General features: G+C 37.8%; 1 protein-coding gene across 1 annotated transcript in view; it reads right to left on the bottom strand.

The window, feature by feature from the left end:
• CHCHD3 (coiled-coil-helix-coiled-coil-helix domain containing 3) overlaps positions 1-25,506 on the bottom strand; it is a 158,289-nt gene that overhangs the window by 88,269 nt on the left and 44,514 nt on the right. Inside the window, exon 4 of the mRNA XM_054844464.1 lies at positions 18,012-18,156. Coding sequence (XP_054700439.1) covers positions 18,012-18,156 — 145 coding nt within the window. The remainder of the gene's footprint in view (positions 1-18,011; positions 18,157-25,506) is intronic.

Genomic DNA, 25,506 nt, shown 5'->3' with positions numbered 1-25,506 from the left:
ATACTACTTGATTATTCTTTTAATGTTAAATAAGTTTAAGGTGATATAATACGAAGACTCACTAATCCCTATTCAAAAATATTTTGAAAAACACCAAAAAAACCCCACAAAACTATGCCATCATTTTAACAATAAATACACCAAAATAGTATTACACAGAAGTATCAGTGAAGTCTCCGGCATTGTCTTCTGCGTAGGAGCATAAATGAGAAAAATTAATTATCAGAAAGAAGATTCTTTCTGAAAATATTTCAGTTCATTGCACAAAAACGGAGAAAAAGTTTATGGTATTTCAATTATAAGTTTAAGGATGAACTCACACTCTCAAAACTTGAACCTGAACTGTAATTTCTGCTAACAGCACTCTCTGGATTCATGCTTAAATCCAGCGGTGTTACTGAAATAGGAGTCCTAGAGTCTTCTACTGAATCACTCATCTGAACAGACTGTTACCTGGCAGGAATATCACATTTTATACTTCCATTATCAAAAGCAAATGAGGCAACTCTAAGTGAAGTACAATTTCAGCTATTTAGATTTTCAGAACATGTAGCACATTTCAGGCACATACACAAGTAACGTGCTCAGAAGCACCAAACATTATACAAGATAAATGTAAATGTCTGAATATAGAGCTAGTTATCTAGAATTCTGAAAAATCTGAGTCAAACCTATTCCATATTTTAAAAATGCTTAGTCCAAAAGATTTTATTTTTTTTTTTTTTTTATCGCCAAGCAATTTCAATTTTTACAATGCTATTTTGTTTGAGGTTTGTTTGAATTTATGAAAAAGTAAGAAATTTTCACTGACAAAGCAAAGGACATTTAAAAACCACAAAACACTCATTAGTCTAAAAACCTCTGCGTAGGTTTGACTGAGAAAAGGTATGCATTATCTAAAAGTTTAATATAAACTGAAAAATTACGAATATTCCAGTCTGGGAATACAGACATGCATGCAATATTACATGAGGTGCTTATACACTTTTGATAATGACAGAAATAACCAATATAAACTTATTATAGTAAGTAAAATGAATAAAACTACATATATTTTTTGATCCATTCCTAGATACCTGTGGAATTCATAGAGTAACGCTCAAGGACTCACTTTCAGATATATTCTTATAATTTAACCCAGTTACATACATATAATGACCAGGGGAATACTGGAGGAACGGGGTTTCTGTTACAGAGAAAGTCAGGAAAACTATTATATTCATTAAACTGCTCATAAAATGACTAGTTTATCATCTTTGCTACAGAACAGAGCAAGCTGAGCATAAATTATTTATGATGTGTAACAGTTTAATGGAGTATAAAATAGCTTTTTTTCTTCTCACTAGTAGTACAAGTTCTGATTTTTTTGTTGTCAGCTCCACACTCAGCAACGTACTCTACCCATTTACAATTACGACAGATGCAACAATTTTAAAAATTGTTCCATATAAACTCTAACTTAAAGGAATTACTTATACCACCTATTTATTATTTTCTTAAAGTGCTATCGTAGTATCCTGCCGAGAACACACTGTTGAACTGCATGAAATTCAAGTAAAGCACAGGATTGTTGTCAGATCCTCCAGAAATTTAGGGAAGTCCTTCTATCAAAACCTGCATACAGCCTGACACTGTAACATCAAAATCACCGTTGTGGGAGGATGCACTAAGATCAACTTCATGGGTTCGAGCTGAAGGACAGTCGATTTAGATTAGATATTAGAAAGAAATTCTTTACTGTGAGGGTGGTGAGGCCCTGGAACAGGTTGCCCAGAGAGGTTGTGGAGGCCCCATCCCTGGAAGGGTTTAAGACCAGGTTGGATGAGGCTTTGGGCAATGTGGTCTAGTGGAGGGTGTCCCTGCCTGCAGCAGGGGGGTTGGAACTAGATGATCTTTGAGGTCCCTTCCAACCCAACCCATTCTATGATTCTAACTTTCACTTCCCCCTACGGCCACAATCACTCACTTCACAATCTTGCGGAACATGCTCCAATCTCGAGGAACACGTGAATGAGTAGGTACTTGTGATTACTCATGGGACCAAAGAGATTGTAACACCAAATAGTTAAAACCTGAAAAAAACAGAACTACAGAATATACTATATATCACAAAGGAGAAAGGAAGCCAGTATAAAACCGCTAACTCCCACCAATGCTTCACAAATGATTACAAAGAATAAATGCATTCTGATATAGACTCATAGCCTGGTTTGGGTTGGAAGGGACCTCAAAGATCATCCCGTTCCAACCCCCTGCCATGGGCAGGGACACCCTCCACTAGCCCAGGTTGCCCAAAGCCCCATCCAACCTGGCCTTGAACACTGCCAGGGAGCCAGGGGCAGCCACAGCTTCTCTGGGCAACCTGTGCCAGGGCCTCACCACCCTCACCGTAAAACATGTCTTCTTTATGTCCAATCTAAAACTATCCTCTTCCAGTTTGAAACCATTGCTCCTTGTCCTGTCACTACAGACCTTGGTGAAGTCTCTCTTCATCTTTCTTATAAGCCCTCTTTATATATAGAAAGGCCACAACAAGGTCTCCCCAGAGCCTTCTCTTTGGGCTGAACAACCCCAACTCCCTCTATGTTTGTATTAGGCAAAGTTTTCTATGGGAAAAAAAAAATAAGGACAAGAAAGACACCTCATAACAAAACACACATCATGGGAATAGTTTTCATTCTGACTCATTTTCTAACTTATTATCAGCACATTTTGTGTGACATGGAGGTGGGTACCATTATACTATTTACATGGTTTGGGTGCAAATCACCTTAATTGAATGTCTACACAATAAGACAACCACATTTCAGCCAGAGGCCCTCAAGCCCAGACAGTCATATACAAACAAATGGACACTTCTACAAGATAGTCCACTTCATCACAAAGTTGATATCTGAAACAGGTCAGAATCACATCCTAAAAGCCCCTATTTCTCTTCAATTATGAAGAGATCCTAGGGTGAAAAGTTCTGGCACAGCTGATTAGACTTGTAACTAGCTGAAAACGTAGGCAGAGAAAATGTACCTCTGCGCACAAATGACTGTGCAGCCATACTTGGGATAAAAGCTGACAGCAAGATCACTACACAGTAGAAAATTTAAGTACTAAGGTTTTAAGGCAGCATAGACTGGAGATTCCCCTATTCAGATTTGTTCATCCTCTGCATAATTAACCATCATGCACTTGAAAATAAATCTGAACTGACAGTAGAACTTATTTTCTGAATAATTGTGAATGAACCCCTGTATTTTTCCTCCAGTTTCTTGATCAGACCTGCACTGAAAGCTATCGGGAAGAGAAGTAGTTCTCGCCTTGCTGTTTCACCATCTGTACAAAAACCTTGTGCCATCCTCTCCACGAAATAAAACTACTTTCCATTCATTTTCCACCCCACGGAGCCTCAAGCTACAGAGTGTCAGAACCAAGAGAAAGAAAAGAGTTAAATATGCTCCATGCTTCACCACCAACTTTTCCGAGGGCCTACGTCAAATTCATTTCATCCACGTAAAATAGAGAGAAAACCCTCCACTAAAAATAAATAAAATTTCATTTTGTTCTGCTGAGAAGTTTGAGCATTCACCTAGTTTCCAAGGAATCTGATATGCGTCAGGAAAGCGGTGCCCATCACATCAATTTCAGAGCACCTCCTCCTTCTACCTCCAACAAAATCAAATTAAACTTAGCCATGTCCATGGGAGGAAAAACCAAAAAAAACCCAAACAAACAAACAAAAAACTGAAACGTGGATCAAATTTGATAAATTTTTGTCAGAGCCTGGCAATAGCGTTCTGCATTAATTTTATCTGCCATATTGATGCTCCATTGCTGAAAGCTCCCAAGGTCCAATTCATACAGCCCAGCAACCTCCACAGCTTTGCTGAATGTGCATCCTCCCAGTGCCCCAGAGATCATAGAGGATTCCTCCTCCAATTACTCCTTCCACCAGCTCCAACACTGTAGCATCAGGCAACAGGAGCAAAGAGGACAAAGAGAAAAGAAGTAGTTTGTCCTGAAGATATGAACAGAAGAGCTTGGTGGGGTTTTTTTGCAGGGAGAGAAAAAAAAAAGGAGAGAGAAAGGGTTTAAAGTAGGAGAAAAAGAAAACGAAAAGAACATAAAACTGAAGAATGGGATGACTAAGGGTTGGAGGGAGCTACAGGGGTTGGCAGAGGTGGACAGAAGCAGACAACTTGAGAAAGAACTGAGGTATTGGGAAAAGTTTAGATAGAAACAGATGTCTAAGAAAACAATTTAAGAACAGAATTTGGGCAAGAAATACCCACATTTAAAAAAAATAAAATTAAAACCCAAACACGATCCTATGCAAAATATGGATTGATTCAGAATTCCCAACTGCCAAGACTAGATTTTGTTTTCAGGACAACTTGTAAAGCTTACAGAAGGCACGACAACATGAACGTCAGTGGTTTCTCCAGCAGTTCACATGGAATAATAGTTATATCGCTCTTCCCAATACCTAAAATCCTACATGAATTTAAACATCTTTCTTTTCATGGGACTTTGGAAAGATGGAGAAGGAAGATTTGTTTTATAAAATAGAGAAAATTATAGTCATGTAACCTACATCAAAACAATAGTAACATATCAAAATCATGATTTCAGAAGTTATTTTATCTGATATTTCTCATCTCTTGAGCTTCAGGTCCGAACTCTGTGTTTATGCAATCTTTAAATCTAACATATTTATCACCTTTACACTTTTTCAGGCATCAGGCTGCCAGCACTCTCTGAATAGATAATTATACACAGCTTTTTCCATTATATTCTATGTCCAACGGATGCTACAGGCCTCTAAAATGAAATGTACCAATCCAAATGAAATACTGAATGGAAAAAAAAAATATAGTGCTTTCAGATAAGTTAATGCTTCACATCACATCCCTACAAAGCGAGTTTAGAGTACAGAAATGAAGACCAACACAATTAGCAGAGTTCACCAGATCTGGGTATCCAACTAAAAATCACTAAAGTCTAATTTTTCATGATATCTATGTAATTTTTTTTTCCTCTCTCCAGAAGAAACACTAGCCGCCTCTAGGAGGTTTTGCAATCTTAATACTCCTAACAGATGGACAGATTTCCTTGCTGGGGCAGCCAGAAGCACCGTCACACATGCAAAAATATACTTTACGCTAGTTCTACAAAATTCAAGTAGTCAAAAGTCATCGAGTGGCTGAGCACAGTTCAACTAGCAAATTTTCAAACTGGGCAATAATGACAAGACAGAAACTCATGACATCCACTCTAATAACTATTTAGCCACTGTCCATAAAAGGCACTGAAGGGGTTTTTTTCAGAATCTGCTTCGTCCAATAAAACATTCACGGAAATGCTGATCATCATTAGCAACGTATCAATCTGTATCACAACAGATTTCAGTCTCATCAGGATACTTCATGCTCATCTCCCAGTAGAATGTGTCTTACTCCTCAAGAAGTAATATACAAGGATTGACCCTCGACAACAAGAAATTATCAACAAAATAAGGATGTCAAACATTTGACAGATTTTGAAAGGTCCTTCAATGTTCATGACCTCGCTCTCACTTTAGTCCAAGCCTACACCCCTGCCACACTGACTCACAGGAATTATGCGGTCACCCTCTGTCCTGGTTTTAGCCGAGAGGGTTGATTTTCTTCATAGTAGCTAGTGTGGGGATATGTTTTGGATTTGTGCTGGAGACAGTGTTGATAATATAGAGATGTTTTGGTTCTATGGACCTATTGTTGAGCAGTGTTTACACAGGGCCAAGGCCTTTTCTGCTTCTTGCACTGCCCTGCCAGCGGGATGGCTGGGGGTGCATAAGAAGTTGGGAGGAGACACAGACAGGACAGGTGACCCAAACTGACCAAAGGGATATTCCATATCGTATGACGTCATGCTCAGTTTCTAAGAAGCTTGGGGGAAGGGAAGGGGGGGGCGGCGGCGTTTGGAGCGATGGCGTTTGTCTTCCCAAGTCACCGTTACGCGTGATGGAGCCCTGCTTTCCTGGAGATGGCTGAGCACCTGCCTGCCCATGGGAAGTGGTGAATGAATTCCTTGCTTTGCTTTGCTTGTGCGTGCGGCTTTTGCTTTACCTATTAAAATGTCTTTATCTCAACCCACGAGTTTTCTCACTTTAACTTTTCCAATTCTCTCCCCCATCCCGATGTGGGGGGGAGCGAGTGAGCGGCTGCGTGGTGCTTAGCTGCCAGCTGGGGTAAAACCACGACACCCTCTTCTCGCTACAAATACGTAACTGCATTTATACTTAGTGGATCTTGACCTTCCACTGGTCTACTGCAGGAAGACAAAGTTACTCTTCCAGAAAGGACAGCTTAATTTTTCCATAAACCTCCAAAACAAACAGGAATATGGGAATAAAACTGGCAGCAGTGGAAAACAACGTAGGCTAGCAAGAAAACCTTCTTAAAATAAATGAAGGCGTGTCTTAATATCCCCTTTTTTTCCTTAAGGTCAAGTTCGTTCAAATAAAAATTTAAAATTAATTTTTAAGACATACCAAGCTGCAAAATAAAATGATGGGCGCTATTTTTCTGCTGTACAATAGCTCACTTGCAGGTAGTATATTCAAAGAATGATTTTCTCAAGTTCAGTATCTTTTTCCAACATCATTACTTGCAAAAGAAATAACTTTTTTTTTCCCTTCACACTTCAAACAGGCAGATAAAAGTGAGAAGAAAAATTAAAATATTACATGAATTACTACAATGTAAAACAAAGATCCAACTAACCTACTTATCTGAGCACTTCTTAGAAGGTCTCCCATTACTAAGGCAGAAACAACACCCTCTCATTATCCTTCCTTCCAACATCCCTCTTGCCTACCTTCAGATGCATTAAAAGAAAATCTGATTCTACAGAAGTGTTTCTTCTCTTGCACCAAAATAGCAGATACATTAAATCATCGCTATGAGTCTGCTGTCATGACTTGAATATTTGGTAGCCCTTTAGTTGCCTTACACGTTAGAAATGACGCTGCTATCACTGCTGCATACAGTAATTCTCTTCCCTCTGAGAAGGTTTCAGAGCGATCTTTCTGTGCCTTAAATGCAAGAACCACCCAATACAATGGTGCAGAAGGCTCTTTCTTGGGTTAGTCACAGGCTTAAAGACAGATGTGGTCACAAATGGACTTTGAAAGTCAACCCATATTTACCTCCAAAATTACTTTAATAATTTTCGATTCACTCTTACACCCTTCATGCGTACAGACTCCAACATTATTACACTGGGCCAAAACCATTCACCTACACCTAGAACTCCTTTTTCAATGTCATGGCTTTTTTTTTTTTTTCCTTTATGTATGCTAAATGCCCTAGTAGAAATTATTTTGAAATGCAACCATTAAAGGTATGCTAATGACTATGAATTGAGACAGCTGCTGCAGAAACAAGCCTGTTGGCTCAGGCACAGAACCATTAACTATCTATCATAAAGTACTCCGGACTTGCTCATTTATTACTGCTGTATAGCCCAAGGGGGGAAAAGGAGGAACAGCGAGAGTTTCTTTCTCCGAGGCAAAATCATAAGCCACTTACTTATCCTAATGTCACGATCCCCACTGTTTATCTGCACCGTAATTAGGAAAATGAGAAGTAATGAATTTTTATTTATTTATTTGTTTACAAACGTGATTTGAATTCAACCATCTATGAAAAAAGACAATGCAGGATCTCATCATGCTAACAGACTGATGGATCTTCCAAGCTCACAACTAAATTCTAAGTATCAGCTTTATTAAACAAGAAATAATGTAACAAGCAAGTATTACCATCTTCTTTTGCCATGGCTTCCCAAAAATGAATGTTGACAAACTTCTCCCATATCCTTCCTATGAAGCTTTTTAAACAGTAGACTTGACAGCTGAAACCAGTTTCTCCTTTCAAAAGTTATTCTAAAGAAAAAAATAAAAAGTTGTATAGGCTACATGTTGAAATGGGCAAATTTTGAAGTGGAAGGTACCTCTGGAAAAGACAATGGTTTGGCTTCAATGCTCTACATTACTTGTATAAATCAAAGCTTGATTTATTTTTTTTTTAATTTTATTTGGAGCAACACAGCCACACGTATGTCAGATTCCTCAAACACACAGCCTCAGAGAAAGACAGATTAGCACACACACATACAATTGTACATACAAAGGCTATCATCACTATGTTTCTTGGAAGGAGACTGAATTTCCAGCTACAAACTCCACTGCACTTTGCAGGACAGAGATGACACACTGTGCTATTGGGAACAGTGAAATTAAACAGCCCTCGAGTCTTCAGAGAATTGTACTGTCAAGAGAATATTTTTTATTACCGAAATAAAATGGTATATAAACATTCCCAAATTATTAACCTTTATACTTTAAACTCTTCCCTCCTTTAAAAAAAAAAAGAGGAGGCAGACTGGTTTTTCCTCCATGCAGATACTGGCACGCCTACTGCAGAATATATCGTACAAGTAATACATGGTAGGACTGAAAAAAAAAAATCTATATTTAAAAAACCCAAAACCCACAGACTTAACCGTGTGTGCTGGGTTTGGCTGGGATAGAGTTAATTTTCTTCATAGTAGCTAGTACAGGGCTGTGCTTTGGATTTCTGCTGAAAACAGTGCAGATAATGTAGAGATCTTTCGTTAGCATTGAGCAGTGCTTACACAGAGCCAAGGACTCTTCTGCTTCCCACCTCACCCCACCAGTGAGTGGGCTGGGGGTGCACAAGGAGTTGGACACAACTGGGAGAGTTGACCCCAGTGACCAAAGGGATATCCCATACCATATGACGTCATGCTCAGTACGTAAAGCTGAGGGAAGGAGGAGGAAGGAGGGCACGTTCGGAGTGATGGCATTTGTCTTCCCAAGTCACTGTTACGCGTGATGGAGCCCTGCTTTCCTGGAGATGGCTGAGCACCTGCCTGCCCATGGGAAGTGGGGAATGAATTCCTTGGTTTGCTTTGTTTGCGTGTGCAGCTTTCACTTTACTTATTAAATTATCTCCCACATGAAAGAAATTTTCCACTCTTCCAGGATTTCCGAGATGTAAGAAGCACATATCCCACTCACTCCAAAACAGGGTCTGTCAACAAAACTCAGCATCCAGATTCTCAACTGCTCTCAGTAAAAGGGGAGGTATACAAAATTAAAGGGAGTTATATAAAAACAAAAGGGATGTCTAGAGAATAAAATTATCAAATTATGCCATAAGGAACATTACATGTACCACTTTGTCATCTTGTTGCCACTCACAACAAATCCTCTTTTTTTTTTTCCAGCTCAATAGTTCAAAAGGAAGGGCCCTTGTTTCAGAACTTGCTTGCAACAGAATAAGCAGAATCCTGATTGTAGCAAATACTACAACAGTACACAGAGTGAATATCACAAAACAGCAACATCAAGACCGCTAATCAATATAGTGACTTTTTAATAAATAGTGACTTTCTTTCTCATACGTAGGTGGCTAAATCCTTTCCAAACTGTCCTCTTTCAATGGCTTGGTTCCCTTCTTTCAGCTGGTGTTCCTAAACAAAATACCCACGCTACACAGTGAAGAGTCCTTAGATAAGTTACAGATATCATGAAATAAGGCTTTTTTTCCAATTGTTCAGGTCATCATCAGTAAAACGAATTGCTCCGAATTTTCAACCCCTGCTCCCCAAACAACCTATCTTGTCCAAAGTTTTCTAATTCAACCCAAAAGAAGGAAGATAACTAGAGTACTCTAAAGGAGAGGCAAGGGAACCTTTGCCTAGCCAAAATTAACTTAATCTGAGAGTAAACACATATTAAATGAAAGTCAGAATGAGAGCCTCAAGACCCAGGAAATTGTTTTGTTGAAATGAAGAAGACTGACTGTATTATGTTTCAAGACTTCTGTCAAATGAACACCTTTTAATCCATTGCATGTATTTGTCCCATGCACGTACGAGGCCACAACAAGAGCCAAATCAAAGAGTCATCAAGACGTGGCATGCAACTGGCAGGGTGAGCATGCTCCAAAGGCCCCGAATTAATCAAAAGGAGTCTGGATAGGAATATTTATACACAAGCATTGTGCTCAAAGCTTCAAGAGAACGTTATTTAAAACATTCTTTTCAAGATATCTTGAGGGGAAAAAATGGGTCTTCTCTCTGGAAGAAGGGAAGGTATACGTATAAAAAGGATTAAAACGCTTACTTTTTGCCCATGCATGACAAGGAATGATGATATTCATTTGAAAAGTTAGCATGGCAATTTTGCTAGCCATTCAATAAAAAGGGAGTAGCAAGAACAAATTGGTTAATGAATGAGGGAGGAGAGGGGAGAGTATTATGCAGTGAATCTATAAAAATGAACTCAATTTGAATTCAACCAAAAGAACAAATTGATGGAGCAGCAGGCTTTGTAAAGCACTAGATCTTAATCTGGATGCTGAGATAACACAGTGATTAATTTTGCTTCTGTCAAATATCTTGGGGTTTGCTATATGAGAATTTAAAAAAAGCATTCTTTTAAATGCTGTTTGACTATCAAAACACATTCCTCTCACCATTCAAAAAGAAATTTTAAAGAGAATAAATGCTCACTGTATGTACTTTACTTGCCTTCAAAATTTTCTATTTTTACTGTGTTTTTCCTATCTGTCAAAATCTGACATAGAGGGGAAAAAAACCAATTAACCATTATGTATAAAAATTTTTAAAAATATACATCTATAACCTGTTGCCAAGTGTAAAACTGAAGGAAGGAGAAAGTTATTTGTATTGTTCTACTGGGACATATCTTTTAAATGTCAGAATGGATGTTGTAAAGGGAGAGGAGAGAGATACAGGTAAGCAACTTCTTATTCTAGTTCACAGACACTTAATGGCAGTTTCAGAGACAAAATAAAACATTTGTTTAACAGTTCACATGACAGAGATCGTACTGGGATTACAAGCTACAGCACAAAGAGTACTATCACCCACAGGCTATTTTAAATTATTTTTACTGTTTAACTATATCAAGGGGGGAGAAAATTGTTCACTCTTATTAATAAAGTAATTTTAGACATGCAAATGGGTCTTTACCATGTTTGCAAGGCACGTATATTTGTCCAGATAAGAAAACCATTCATGATTTGCAAATATCTGGTAGGAAGTTCCATTTCTTGCATTGCTGGGAAAAAACATTATTGATCTCTATTCGCATAGCAACAGCTTCTTTTTCATACAGTAGAGTTTCACATCATCTATTTAACACGCCAGAAAAGACAGAAAGCCAGATTCCTATCCTAAACACTTTACCGCTGAAGTAGAAATGCCAGAAAGAGAGGGAGAGAGAGTCAGTGAGAGAAGAAATGTGTGCCAGGAGAGACATAAGCCATATCCATGATATTATGTTTATTCAAACGAAGATGAGCACGTACAGTGCAATGGAGTTTAATATTTGCAAAATGTAAATGACTCCTTCATTGTATCCTACTTCCTTCTCTAAAAAGCAACCAAACTCCTCTCCCCCAAAACAAAACCAAACAAAAAAAAAAAAGAGATAGATCACATCCTCAATATTAAAAAATAACTTCTTCCTCCATTCTGGTCTTTTACCCTGTCCTCTACAAGAGGAACGACCAAAACCACATTACTTTTGCCTGTATCACAAGAGTAGTAATGCAAAAAGACTATTTAATGCACCAAAATTGTTATTTCTAAACTGTAAGAACAGCAGCGCATGGCAAAAAAGAACGATGTACATAAACCCGAAAAAGATCTCATGAGTAAATCTCCAAAAATTTCTACTTTCAAGATTTCAAGAGAAATTCTTACTGTCTAAATTATAAAACTGAAGAACAAGAGACAAAAGAACAGTCACTAAATTTAATTTTGTACCATGCGGTTTCCAAACCTTAAGACTAATTTTCAAATACGAGTCTTTAACATTTTTACTATCATAAATTGTAAATTATAGTCACCAATCATACTGTACTTTTCAGAAACAGCTTGGCCCTCCCTACAGTAAGCAATCATGTTTTGCCTCAGGCTATGTAGTTTACTTCAAATTATTTCAGAATCATCTAAAAAGATTCATTTTTCTATTAAAATGATGAATGAGCTAAATGAGGTATGTAATAAATACTGTAGGTTTGTAAACAGACTTCTTTTCTCCTGAGAACTAATGCCTTAACTCATTTAGTAATTCTTCCCCCCGGTATTTTCTAGTGAAGTCATCCTTAAAATACGGTTAGCACAGGACTGTTTGGAAAGAGTAGGAAGGGTCAGAATATAATCTGCTTATGGAAAACAGGGGACCTCCTCTTGACAAAACTAATGAATTGAGGACAGGAGAAATAAATGCAAGACTAAAAGGTCATTGCATAGCCCATGTACGATGATAAGGAAAACATCTAAACAGTTGAGACACAGAAGAGTGAAACACTCTATTTTAACAGTATGTATTCAATTATGACAATAGGTCAAATTCGGTCCTAACATAACTCAACACGCTTCAGCTCTAATAGATCGAGGAATGTATTTTGTCTATTGATTTCAGTGCTCAGAGAAGTAAAAGAAGAATTATACATTTCAAACATGATTTTGCTAGGAAAAAATATCCAATAATCTGATTACCACCTTCACCTAAGGTGCAAAAAGTGCTTTTTAATATAAGGATACTTCTCCCAAATTGATTTTTTGAACACAGAATTTATTAATAGACCTTCTTGTGTAGAAAATAATTTACAAAACAAAAAAAAATACCTCAGCAACAACAAATTTCATTCTCTTACAGGTATTTCAATGAAAACCTGGAACAATACATGGGGAAATATATATAATTGTATTAGTATGGATACAGATTTGTAATGATAGCAATAATCAAATTTTAATGTTATGGTTACAGCACATGAACAGAACAATATTTCTGTGCCTCTTCAAAGGGAAATGAGACTTTAATGTCATTGGCAGCTCAATAAAACCATTTTCTAACATATAGGGTCCTAATGACAGCTCATTTCAGTCCAGACAGTGAAGCAAATACGTTAACAGTAAACTCCGGGTCATTATAAGGAGATGGAAATACAACAGGTCCTCTGCATTTTGGAGAGCTATTGATTTTGTTTACTCCATATTCTCTACATCTCACCCTGACTCTCATAATGACTCAAGTGATGGAACGTCAATAAGCTATTTATGGCAAAGCTACCACATTTAAAGACACTCAAGAAGACTATGCCCAACTCAACTACCCACAATTTTTAGATGTGCAGCAAAAATCTCCAATAATAAATACTGGAAAGTATAGGTCTGTTGCCTGAGTAAAACACAACACAAGTATTCGTGGAGCAGTCAGAAGCATGGGGCCTTCAACTTCACAGATCCTTGCTAAAGAGGACCACAGCAGTACCAAAATTCTTTATGGCTAGGGTGAAATAAAAGACTTAATTTTTATGAAGACCTCCTTCAAGGAAGATGGGCAGAAAAAAATATATACTTGCCATGGCGGGGGGTTGGAACTAGGTGATCTTTAAGGTCCATTCCAACCCAAACTAGTCTATGATTCTAAGCGTATGGAATAAATATTTTTATCAGCTGCACTGCTACAGGCAATTCTCAGTGACAACTTCAAGCACACAGCGCGCTTTGTCCTTTGGTGGAAATACTCAGAGATACTTTGCAAATAGCACATCCCAAAACTGACTGTAAGTAAAGCTAAAGGTACAAAACCACTCTTTCTGGTGGCGAGGCCAGTTCAAGAAGTTTTCATTTTCTTCCCCCAAAAACTCACCCTCTATACACAGTTTGCAATTTCCTCAATTCAGCTCTTTTTGTAGGCAAGCTATAAAGCCGACTGCGGGCACGTCTGCATTTGAAAAAGGCCTCTAGGATGGATTTGTAATGTATTTGCTTCAATCCACAACATCTGCACTGACACAACAGAAAAGAAGGTGAACTGCAGTGCAGAGATGGAAATGGGTAGAAAAAAAAAGAGGTGAAGAAATTCTTCATCAGCAAAGCATCCTTACACCTAACATCGATGGACATCTGACCCTTCAAAATAAGCTAGTTCACATCACTTGCCAGACAGGAGGAGGGGGGAAATGAAAAAAAAGAAAAAAGAAAGAAAAAAAAAATTAACTTCTCCCAAGTCAGCTCATTTCAGCATCAAGTATCCACCCCACGGCAATGGGGACAGCAGGATCACACAGCCAGAGATGGGTGAGAAGCCAGAGGAGATGCAAGACCTCAGCGGCTCTTCAGCACGCTGAGTCTCGCTGGCATTGCTTTTCAAAGACTAGACCAAATGCTGCAGGATAAGGAAAGTTAGGCTACGTCTGAAATACTCCTCAAAGTCAATGACATCTGAAGGCATTACTAAAGGACTCAATGGCAGCTGGATTTATTTCTGCTGAATTAAGCATCAACAGTTGAACAAATCCTCACACTGACTCCACAAGGGATTTCTAGGGCTTTGGTCAGGGTCTGGAAATTCCACTCTAAATTGTAATTTCTACCTTGGTTGGTACAAACATCAAAATTACTGGTTTGTAAACCTCTGGATCTCCCCCAGAATTGTATTTGACGAAGTTGACACCTCATCAGCCACTTTCCAGTCCACTTGTACTGAGGGAGCTTTTCCTAACAGCTTACACAGCACATAAGTAGTTCAGCTATCATTAGCTCATCTATCATCTCCGAGTTTCTTTCAGAGCTTTTATGAATGCCATCCAGGCTTGAAGAGCTGTTATTGGTAAAACAGTCGATTTCCCTTAACGCTTTCTACTGAAAATCCACATCTCAGACCTTGTTTGAGAAGACGTCCGCAAAGTTTTGGCATGGGAACTTTCAGGAGTTCCTCCACTCTGAAGAAATACGTGAAAAAATTAATTCAGGGTGTTTTGCTGCAACAGCCTCATCTCTCCTGCGTGCTGCTCGTACTTTGCGATCTTCTCCTGGGTGTATAGTCTTTGGTAGGATCCCTGTGCCATGGTGGGTGGGAGCGTGCATATACACGTGCGTGCATGTGTGCGTTAACTTTTATATCTTTTCTTAATTGTTCTTTAAAATTCTTTTTGTCATACTTTATGGTTTTGGGGGTTGGTTTTTTAACATTTAGCCTCACAAGTGACACGACTCTCCTCATTCTGCTCAATTCAAAATTATTTCAGATGTTTTTTAAGGATGCCACCCTCCTTTGCCTTACCCTGCTGTCTTCTTTCAGGTTTCTTTTTCTGAGAGGTGGAATATTATCACTTAAAGAGATAAACAACAACTTTCTGTAGTTCTCGGCACCTGCAAAGCTTTTACTCTTTTAGCTGTTCATCTTCGCTTCATTTTATCAAGTTTGTTTGTATGAAGAGTTAATGCTAACTTTTGGGTTGTTAACACTGAAAAGTTTCTTCTCTCTGAAGCTATAAGCAGCAGCTGGTGTTAAAAATTGTTTAAGAATGGGAAATATTACTTCAATCTAACAATTTTATGTCGATTTATTAAAACGGAATTAGCAGCCTTTATAAAGAAAAAATAAAATTCTTCCTTTCTAACCATAATTTCTTTTCCTGTGCACTATTTAAACTATTTTGCAGCAGCAAAGGAATTAACGTTGTATATAACGCTACCGACATTTCAGAAACAGTCTTTTTTTCTCCAAAAAGAATCTGGCAGGCCAGATCAAATCTGGGCTACATAAAGTAGAAACCTACTGTAGCAGGTTACTAGCATGTGAAATTATTCATTCTAGCTGACAAATAGTGCACACAGACAAATCCCCCTCATGTTACAAATTTTATAAATTCGGCTTGGATACATAAAACCAATGAACAGCTAGCATAAGCAATGAAGCCAAGGGAATAAAAACTGACCATCTCCAGGAAAACAAAGACAAGTTGTAGAGGGACATGCAAGGAAGGTGAGAATTACTCAATGTTTTAATATTTAGACCCATTTTAAGGACATAAAACCTACTTGCTACTTTGTTATCTTACAGTAGACTTCAAAGAATGACCAAACTATAGTGGAGATGACAAGTTTGCAGTAGTAACAGCAAATGTGCATAGCGATTTTCACCAAAGAACCTCAAGATATTTTAAAATTTCACAGATCAAAACAGTAAGATGAACAAAAAGGAGATGACTACGCTGGGCTACATAAGTCACCAGCAGAGCTCAGATACCTTGCTTCTCTTCTGATGTGCAATATCTATGCCCTGACGTGCCTAGGCTTCCACAAAAACACATTTTTGGTAGTCAGCTCTAAAACGCCAGGCAGCGATGCCATCGCCACAGAAAGGCAGCGAGTCATGCTGTCCTCCACACGAGGGGACATGCTTACGTAGGATGTTAAGGTGTTTCCTTCATTTCATTAGCACCATTTGTAGGTTCTTCTTCCAACTTAAAGTGCACCGACACCACACACCTTGAAACAGCACTCCCCGGGCTGATAAGGTTCAAAATTAGTTAACAGCAATTCCCGATTGCTTCATGAAGGCAATGCTAACTTGAATATTCTAGAGTAAGTAAAAATTAACAATAAAATTGGCATAATGGTTAAATAAAGCAGTTTGATATCCTTAATAAGAAATCTCTCAAGCTTTTGGCTGATGAGAAAGGCATCATGTGCTTCTCAAAAGCACAGTGCTAACTACAGTAAGTGAAAGATGCAAACCTCCTGGTAATTATGCAAATAATATTCACCATTATAAATCTTCAGCTCCTCATCAAGGTGAGGCCACAAACCCTTTATCTCTCCCGCACAATATTAAGAATCCCAGGGTTTAAGGCATAAGACTAAGGCTGTGCATTGGTCATAATTCCTCTCCATCTTCCTTTGTTCTTATATTTTAAAATGACAAAATATTAAACATTTGTTTACCATACTGTAATCATTCTTCAGCAATAACATTACTATAGACGTGAAAAAGCTTTGGGAAACGTCTGTAAAAGATACTAATACTCAAGTGTACTTAGGTGACATTCGTTTTGTTTTAGATGGTGATTTGGAAAAACAACATGGGCAATAGATTTTTACTTACCTCGCACAGATAAAGCTATTGCTTATTGAAGTGATTGGTTTACTATGTTACCGACCAATAAACCTTTAGTAAGCTTTGATTTTATTTCAGAGAGCCAAACAAATATTTATATAGTTGCTGACATAAGTAATCCCATTTATTTTAACAGAAAGGCCTACATAAGTATTTTAATTTTTTTTTCTTGAAAATACCAATGTATTTACTATTTAAGTAATTTAAAAAACAAAAAAAGATGGCCTATTCATACCTCAGAGAATAACAATTATTGTTACAAAGAACAGCCAATACAGACTCAATACCGACTCAATAGCAACCACTATATATAAGAAGTTATAAATCTGCCAGACATTTGAAATGGACTGAAATATATAGTGTCAGTTTTCAGAGGAAAAGAGACAGCCATATTTTATAACTTCTTCATCAGGAAGTTTTTATACATCAGCTCTAATGAAATATGATTCTTTGATACAGAATTTTTCAGTAAGTGGTTCCAAGGTTTGAGACAATCCTCAAAAGTTAGGCTATTGGTTGCTGGTTTCTAGCACTTAAGAGACTTCAAGAACGATACTTTTGGAATTCTTGTTGTCAGCCAGATTTCTAGCCTGGAAATATTATGGATTTCCTTTAAATATGAAGTAATTAATTTCTAAAAACGTTCTCCTGTATTCTGTAACTTCTTAACTTAGAATAACCAAATTTAATAAAAAGACCTAGCCTATCATATTGTTTTTCCACCCTCTCAAAAAAAGACGTTTAATATTATCTACACACATAAGAAAACATATTATATTTGCAACCTTCAGAAAGTTTCGGCTCTTTCTAATCAGCTATTCTTAAGACAGAGATACTTGACCCAAAAAAAAAGAAATAAAATTAAAATGACATAATATTAACTGGTAATAAAGAAAAAAAAAAATAACAAGAGATCTGCTTTCCTCTTCTACCAACAGTTTGAAACAAGTCTGAAGACATGGTTGGTTGAAAAAACTGAGACTTCAAGAAAAATTTCTGAACTTACAAAACGCTGTGCCTTCTGACGCTCCTCTTCTGTCGCAGCTCTCTCTCGAAGAATGGCTCGAGTCAAATGTTCATTTGAAGAAATCCTTTCTCGTTCCAGAAGTTTGCCAAACTCATCACGTACATACGTTTGTTCTTGTTTCAATCTACAGAAAGTGGAGGGAAACTTAGATTGAAGGTATGTTTTCCAAATGTAGTTTAAGAGGACATAAGCACAGTCACTGTAAAAGCAGTCACTGTAATACATTATTACCGGCTTCTCAAGACACATAAATATGAATATTTGCTAAAAATTCCAGAAGTTTATTTCATATTGAAGTGTCAAAATCAGAATACACAAAAGCTACAAGCCTTAGCATCACTGTTCATTAAATCATACAAAATACAAACCAGTTCAAGAGCTTTATGAAAATATATCTTTAAGTAACAGAATATGCATGGAGCTCGGTTGGTTCGTTGGTCGGTTGGTTTTGTTCTGTTTTTAAGGAAGCCTTTTTCCAGGAAAATCCTTCTCCCCACCAGCTGGTGGGCAACCAATTTCTAGCTAAAAGCTCCATTCTTTTCTGCAATGGGGTAATGCTTTCCTATCTCTGGTCACATCATAAACCTAAATACTGCAGCTATTTACCAAGCTGCAAAAAGACCAAACAAGTGTAATAAACCTTTCCCAGCAATTTGAGATGAGATGAAAATTGCTATTGAACCTGTTGCAAGAGAGTTAATAAAGGTAACTCCAGTCCCAGAAAATTCTCAACATTTATATGTCACAAACCATAAATACATTTGAAATCTTCACTATAGCACTTGATATAAGCACATCGTATCTAATTTTCATGAAAATACATAGATATAAATTGCTTAGCTAATAAAACTTATCTGTTGCATGTATGTTGTGACACTGAACACAGAGTCAGCATTAGGGAACTCAGAACAGTAATGGCAGTATAAAACACCGGTTTTCAAATAGATTTTTGAAAGAGTGATGGAGAGGAAGCTTAAGTATTCTCAGTGCATTTATACATTGTCAAGGGAACTTCAGAGAACAAATCATAATGAGTAGGGTCACTTTGTAAAAGGTACTAGCATTACAGTACATTAGATTCTTCCCCAGGGAAAATATTTAAGTGAGGCGGGGAGGAAAAAAGACAATTACAAGATGTATTACTTCTGTGCTCAGACACAACCCTCTGAAATGCAGCAACCAACTGGGAATCTTTATAAAAAGTTTATTAAGCAGCATCTTCAATTACTCGAGCAAAAAAAGTCAGATTATGCAGGCACGGACCAAATTCCATTAAGTGATTTCCCAAGGTCCCCCAAATTATTCGAGCAGCATTGATATAACAAATCCTTCACACAATCAATGGCGCAGTCAAAACACGCTGGTTGTCTTTTCGATTAGAGAAATCATGTTTTGTCTAAAAAGAAAAAAAAGTGTCAAAATAGAAGCCTCGGCAGCTTTTTCTTGTGAGAGACAGCAGAGAAAGCATTTAGCATTTCCAGAGACTGAAGTAAGCTCCTTCCTCACCCTTTCCGGATTTTACCTCCCACAAGTGGTTTCCCCCTAAAAATGTCTCTCGTTTATGCATACCATACCTGGCAGAGTAATTAAAGTATAGGAAATCAGACAAGAAAAAGGCTGCCAGAGGTTTCCACATTATAAACTCTCCAAAATCAAAAAAACCCACCAAAAAACACTTGGATGTTTAGATCTAATTCTTGACACATTATTCCTGTATTTGACACGACTAACACTCAGTCTTCTCAAGTCGTCTCCTTCTTGCACCTGGAATTACGAACCTTTGTCGAGGTCTCCTCTCAACCTCTCTTACAAAAAGAAGAAAGTCAGTTTTCCTAACACTTAAAAATAACGGGCTCCTAATGTCAAGATAAACCCTTTGATGGCTTAACCTGACTGCTGTTACATTCAGCTTCCCCTCTAGGTACGCTACAGAGGGACAGGATGTTCTTTTCTACTTTTGCCAAAACTCCACGTGTCCTTTGCTGCAAACTTGCTACAAGACGATGACCCAGAATCTCATCTACATTCACGAATCGTCTGACTCTCCACCCTACAGCGAGTCGTTAAAAAGCTTTTCATCAGAAGAGCGCACATCCCACAGAATTAGCAGACAATGAGACAGCTGTGGGTACGGCCACACCAGTGACAGAAGGGATGGCTATATAATGCTGCTTTCCCACAAGCAGAGAACTCAGGGCAAGACTTGCTATTTCGACCTTAACCAACCCATGTAAAATTAGTCCAAGTATCTCACTATTACCTTGTAGCCATCCCAGTTTTGAGTATCTTCTCAGCCATGAACAGCTGTATCCTACCACAGAAAGACAGGAAAGGATGGGGATAGAACACCCAAAATTGGCACCTGACAAAGTAATCCTACACCTGATCCTATAAGTTACTGGTTTACAAGTACACCATGTGATAAAAATCCCAGAAAAAGGATTCTGTGCCAGCCTTTTTGGCAATCACATCGCCCTGTCGTTGCCAAACCGATTTCCCGAGGAACTTCCATCGCAACGGAGTAACTGATAGGAGCGTAGGGAAAGCCTCTCACTTCCAACTCCCACCTTTGGTAATAATGTATTATATGTTTTTAACAAATTACTATCCGCCCACCTCCTTTTTCCCCACTCCACATGTAAAATGATGTTACTAAACAGTTAAGCAGTATGTTCTTTCCCAATATATGAAGATGAAAAACAATATTTAATACTAGTTTGCTCATTGATAGCAATACCAATAATTATGTGAAATATTTGCATCAAAAATGGAAAGATTTCATTGATGTTGTTTGTAACAGTTCATCCAAATTCCATTTTACTAGTTACGGACAACCCTTCTTCCTTAAAGTGGGATTTCCTGATGACTTCAAAAATGCATTTATAATGGTGTAAAAGTCAGCGTAAATAACCTAATGCAAAACTGTAAGCATTTACCGGGTCATCAGATAGTTAATGGTTTTGCAGCTAAGCAGTAACGCCTTGCATAAATTGATCAACTTCATCCAAAACAACCACCAAAAAAACCAACCTAAAACCACCACCACCACAACCCTCCTCGCAAAAAACCCCACAAAGAAACCCCAGAAAGCCAAACCTTACAGCTTTCCCTAGTCCACCTGCAAGGCTGAGGCAGAAGTTCAATTTCTGGAGATGTAGGAACGTTCTTGTAATCTCCAAACTCGATTTACACTTGCCCCATTCAAACACATCCACTTTGGGGACAAAGACCATTTTAAGAAAACAGCCTTGCCCATTGTCCCATCTTTAATTTTTCATCTAAACAAAATCCACGCTTTCAGGCTTCTATACGAAATGTTGTTTCCCTGATCAACTCATCACCTCCTCCCTGCCGCTGTTGCAGAACTACCTGCTCCATTTCCAGAGGATTTCACTTTGGTGATTAACTAGTATTTCCCAGGGTTTTTTATTCCCCAAAATATCCGTTAGTTTGTTAGCAGAAGTGTTTGCACTTTCATACCACTTACCAGTTAGTAGGAGTCAGTCATTTATTTCCTCACACAGGACACCTTAACCTTTCTTTTGCAATAGTATCACTGAAGTTTGTAGCAAATGCATCTTTCAGAAATAAAAATATTAACATTAGTTCCAAGACTGCTTTCTGAGAAATCCCATTACCAACCACCTTCCAGACTAATAATCTCCAGTTGTCATTTGCGACAAATCTCCACCTTCTCCAATTTAACCAGTAATTTTCTAAAGATGCCAAGTGGTTTAGTGGCCATTGACAAGAACAGGCCCGTTGTGTTTCTGTTGGTTTAAAGTAGGTAGGTTCTAATGTTGGGGGAATCAAATTCTTTATTCTCTGCTGCTATTTCCTGTTAGCAAACATGCATTTTGTCTCTTATTTTCCACTCCCTTCTATGTCAGCAACAGATCTTCTCTTCAAGGTTTGTCACACCTTTGCCATTAATTTTACTTCAACTGTTCCAGAGCTGTCTGGATTGCCTTCTACTTCCCCAAAAAGATCCTTCTTTGGTAAATGAAGAGAAAAAAAAAAAAAAACCAAACCCAAAAAAACCCCAACCAAACAAAAAAAAAGATCTATTTAGTTTAAAACATACCAGAGTAAAGCAAATGAAAACTTCCACTTGACTTTTAGCAATTCTCATTTTGACTTCTTGGCTTCCTTTGGCTCCATGACTTTTGCATAAAGCTTTCTTTGCTGATCCGTATGTCTGCATATCCATCTGCCTTGTGGACCTTTTGATCAACTGCAATCCTTTTCGAAGACAGCAACACTTGGAGCTCTTTCCTACATGACTTTTCTTCTTGTCTGGCTCTGAAATACTAGAGAGTTTTCACAGCTTTTGTCTCTTTGATTTTGTCTTTGAATTTCCAACTTTTCTCTACATTCCTCCTCCTCTCCTCTCCATGAGGAGTTTATCAGCTCTTCCTGTCAATTGGCTTACCTAGATGCCTCCTATCATCAAGACCTTTGATGTCACAAAGCAATTCTGCAGTTCATGAGCTCATCTCCAAAAGCAAACGCCTGCTCTTTCACTAGAGGATAGCTGCAAGCCAAAGTAGTTCCCTGCCTTTCTGTGTCTATAAGCTCAAAGGTTTGGCAACGTCTGTGTATCCAGCTTTGCCAACGTGTTTAGTACTTTTATTAAACTTCTAGATCAAGACACTCAGGTCACCTCAGTCAAAGCAAGCTGTACAGCAAACATTTTTACTGATTTTTTTTCTTCTTCCTTGCCTGGCATTCTATCATAAAAGAAATTTATACTATTTCATGATCAAATTTTCCACAATTTAGGCCAAAAAAGTGCTTGTTTTATGTTCTTCAAAAACATCCAAGACTGCCTTGCTCATAGCAGCACCTTAAAGCAAAAATTTAAAGTCATTCCTATCTACTCTAATATTCATTCGTGTAATCAGGAATGTATCTCATCGTACCCATAGAACAAAATACAACTAGTTAACTTCCTGAAGCACCCACTAGACTTCTTCATTTAAGGCAACTTTTATTCACAAAGAAGTCTTAAATACCCATCTCAACTGATTTAAATTCACCAGAGTTTTAACAAAAGAAGTAGGATTTTGAAGTAATTTTCATTTATTTGAGTTACATAATTGGGTGCCTTGTAGGAGCTTAATGAAACAAACACAAGGCAGATACGTGCTGATCTCAAACATTTGCTTGCATCAACTTACAGTAGTTTTCTTCCTTGACATTACAAATTCATTTTACTGGCATTCAGCCTGTACTGCTGCTGAATAAAGGCAAATATCAGCTAAATCTACAGTAATAAATTATATTATTATCTAGCCAAAAATAAAAAAATAGGTGCACACCTGCAATTTATAAGGAGTTAAATAGCACAACTTGTCAGTACAGTCCACTACTCCAAGAATTCCACATAAACAGACCACGTAAAATGACATTTTTAATTACAACAAATATAAAGGCTCAATATAATGGTTCTCACGTTTAAGCACAAAGCTCTAGTTAACAGACAAGAGACATTATGTGTTACACTGATCATTTATACAGAAAGAAAGAAAGTGCTTTAAAAAGGTGCTGAAACAGCAGAGAAGGCTGCTGGCTATACATTTTTCTACACAGTTGATAGTTTGAATAAAATACTTCTGAATAATTATGAAATACTGTTTCAAGAAGTCTACGGCTATTTAGTTACAGTAGCTGATTTAATGAAATAAAGTATGCAATGCTATCACTTTTCCATAGCGCTATTTGAAAATACACATAAAGCATTAACAAGCACCTCTACATACTAAAGATTAACACTTCACAGTATCTCATGCTCTCAACTGTTTTATAGCATACAAGCATACACAGAAAGCAACAACTCCTGCCTTTCTACAACATTGTCTTTTAGGACTTGAACGCTCCGAGTTAACACTATGAAGAAAATTTATTCTTGCATGACACTTGTACTTTTTGCGATTTAGTAAACAAACACCCAACGATTAAGTCACTTATTTTTTTATTACCTCTAAAGCTTCTAACTAATTCCTAAATTCCGCAGCATAACTTCTTTCACCCAGCCTTTAAATGCTTGATGATTGTCTCTTACTTTATTAAGTAGAAAATACAGTCCACAGCTCTCACAGAATCACACAATTCTTTAGGCTGGAAAGGACCTTGTGTGATCATCTGGTTCAAACACTCTGCTCGGGTAGGGGCAGCCAGAGCAGGTTGCCGAGGAGTGTGTCCAGCTGGGTTTTGAGTATCTCCACAGATGGAGACTTCACAACCTCTTAGGACAACCTGATCCAGTGTTTGAGCACCTTCACAGTGGTGTTTGTGTTCCGGCGGAATTTCACGTGTTTCAGTATGTGTCCATTGTTTCTTGTCCTAATCCCCAGATCTCCCTGCTTGCTCTTCTTGTAGATGGGAATGACATTTACTTTCTTACCATCTTCAGGAACCTCTTCGGATCACCATGACCTTTCAAAGACAATCAAGAGTGGCCTTGCAATGACATGAGCCAGCTCCTTCAGCACTCATGGGTGCAACTCATCAGTCCCCATGGAACTTTTCTATGTCCAGTTTAAGTGTTCCTAACCTGATCCTTCTTCACTACAGGTTAAGTCATCTGTGCTGCAGACCAATCCTCTGGTCTCAGAGTCCTGGGATTCCTGAAAGCTGGCCAGTAAAGACAGAGGAAGAGAAAGCAAACATGGCTTTAGAGTATCTCCACCTTCTCCATTGCCTTTGTCACCAGGGGCACTGCTCCATTTAGCACTTACTCCAGTCTTCCTTTTGCTGTTGATTTTAACACTATACTCTGGTATTCATATCTAAATAGACATCTCCATCTATCCATAGAACTATCTGCTGGTAGATAACTAAAAGTAATTAAGTCTTTACATTAAGTAAAGCAATAGTAAAAATAACAAACGATACCTTTCATCTTGCTATTTATGTGAAGACAAAGTTTACACACTGAAGACGAAACTGTGTGCATAGCTTCCTGAAATTTTTCTTTGAACAATCAAGAACACACAAAGTTCAATTTTTAGCTTGTTCCATGGTACTTCAACCTGTTCTTATCTTGGAAGCAAGAGTACATCCTTGCAGTCAATGACTGACATAATTAACCTATTGGACATACTTCTTGTAACGATGATACTTCAAAAGAACATACTCGTATCAGCTCCCATCCTTGTTCTGGAAATCTGTTTTCAGTACTACTCAAACTTGTGAATATTGAAATTGAAAAATGTATCAGTGCATACCTAGAAAACTTGCTAGGGTTTTTTGTGCTAAGATGCATAGATTCATCTGTTATATATGTTTTCATAAAAGCACACTCTCCAAGTAGAAAACTTGGCCATCTCCTGAATATAGATATTATAAATATAGACAATACTTGGGCATTAACACATGGGGGAAAAAAAAACTTTTGTCAGAAGAAAAGAAGTTGTACTGGCTAAAACTGGACACATCTTTGTACCAGTAGCCTTCACGGCACTGCAAACAT

This window comes from Grus americana, chromosome 1, assembly GCF_028858705.1.
Source record: "Grus americana isolate bGruAme1 chromosome 1, bGruAme1.mat, whole genome shotgun sequence".
NCBI lineage: Eukaryota > Metazoa > Chordata > Aves > Gruiformes > Gruidae > Grus > Grus americana.
The sequence above is the reverse complement of the archived record's forward strand: the minus strand, read 5'-3'. Positions and strand labels throughout refer to the sequence as shown.